This window comes from Bison bison, unplaced genomic scaffold (assembly GCF_000754665.1).
Source record: "Bison bison bison isolate TAMUID 2011002044 unplaced genomic scaffold, Bison_UMD1.0 scf7180017864270, whole genome shotgun sequence".
NCBI classification, from domain to species: Eukaryota; Metazoa; Chordata; class Mammalia; order Artiodactyla; family Bovidae; genus Bison; species Bison bison.
The window spans coordinates 1,460,123-1,461,370 of NW_011494842.1; the positions used below are offsets into that span (position 1 = coordinate 1,460,123).

The following is a 1,248-nucleotide window of genomic DNA, read 5'->3' on the forward strand; positions in this document are numbered from 1 at the left end:
CCCCTCCTCCCTTCTTCCTCCAGAAGAGTCTGGGAACTAGCTTCAAACTCAGGGAAAAAAAATGAACTGAAAAGAACGAGGGGCTCAAACCTGGTCGGAGGGGAGACTCGGAGGGGAAGCGGAAAGGAGTCAGGACTCAGCATCCTGCGTTTGTGCTTTGTGTTTGCAACTTGGAGTGAGTTGCATTAATGAATTAAGCAGCAGCTCGTAATGGAAAATCTCGGTCCTGGCCTGGTGGGGGAGCCAGATACTATAGATTTGTAACAGGAAGGCTGTGGATTCTGGCTTCATTGTTGGGCCAGTCATCTGTGAGCTGGTGGCCGGACCACAGGCCACACACTTGGGTGCCCATCTTCCTGGAACCGGAGCTGCCCAGGCCTTGTGGCTGGGCTTGGAGCCGGGGCCCGGAGAAGATGGTGAGCGCTGGGGTCAGCCCTGGGGCGCGTTCCCCCAGCCGCTCGGAGGAGGGTGGGGGACAGCGGACTCCCTTTGGGGGCAGGGAGGGGGCTGCTGAAATGGACGAGCTGACGCGAGTGCCCTGCCATTGATGCTTTTCTCTGTGTCATCCCCTGTAGAGCTCCGGGAACGCGTCCTATCGCTGCTCCATGTCTTCCTCTGCGGATTTTTCTGACGAAGATGATTTCAGCCAGAAATCTGGCTCTGCATCTCCAGCTCCTGGAGACACCTTACCCTGGAATTTGCCTAAACATGAGCGATCGAAAAGAAAGATCCACGGGGGCTCGGTGCTGGACCCCGCGGAGAGGGCTGTGCTTAGGATCGCAGGTAAGAGCGAGCGGAGGGGGCGGGGGGCGGCTGGGGGGTGCGGAGAGGTGGAAATTCACCCACCGGCTCCCCGGGGGCCCTGTCTGGCCGGGAGCTGAGGCTTAAGGTGGGGGAGGAGGATGACCATGTTTACTTTCTGTCCCGATTTTATCGAAGGAGCAATTGGCCCTGTCTGCTAGTGACTAAGCTGTTTGGCCCTGTCTTCTGGTTGGAGGACCCAATATCTTTGAAACCAAGAGGATATTTACAGGCATCTGCATTGAAGTTTCCTATATATGTGCAGTCGCCACCGTGACAATCTGAAAGTATTAATTCAGTGTTTCACAGTGTGTTTGCTGGAAGCTTCGTTTCCCTGTTGCCTGGGAGCTCCGAGCCACCAGATTTATCAGGGGGCTAGATTCCTGGGTTCTGGTACCCAAGATTGCGTAGGGCTCTCTACAGGTTTTTTTTTTTTTTTTTAAGCAT

General features: G+C 55.2%; 1 protein-coding gene across 3 annotated transcripts in view; it reads left to right on the plus strand.

Moving 5' to 3' along the window:
• Nucleotides 1-271: 271 nt before the first annotated feature.
• DST (dystonin) overlaps nucleotides 272-1,248 on the plus strand; it is a 387,754-nt gene continuing 386,777 nt past the window's right edge. For 2 of the 3 annotated variants that reach the window (XM_010848528.1, XM_010848529.1), the window contains exons 1-2: nucleotides 272-416; nucleotides 576-783. In XM_010848528.1, the coding sequence (XP_010846830.1) occupies nucleotides 414-416; nucleotides 576-783 (211 nt within the window). In that variant the 5' untranslated portion in view covers nucleotides 272-413. The remainder of the gene's footprint in view (nucleotides 417-575; nucleotides 784-1,248) is intronic. The other variant, XM_010848533.1, reaches the window with a different exon arrangement.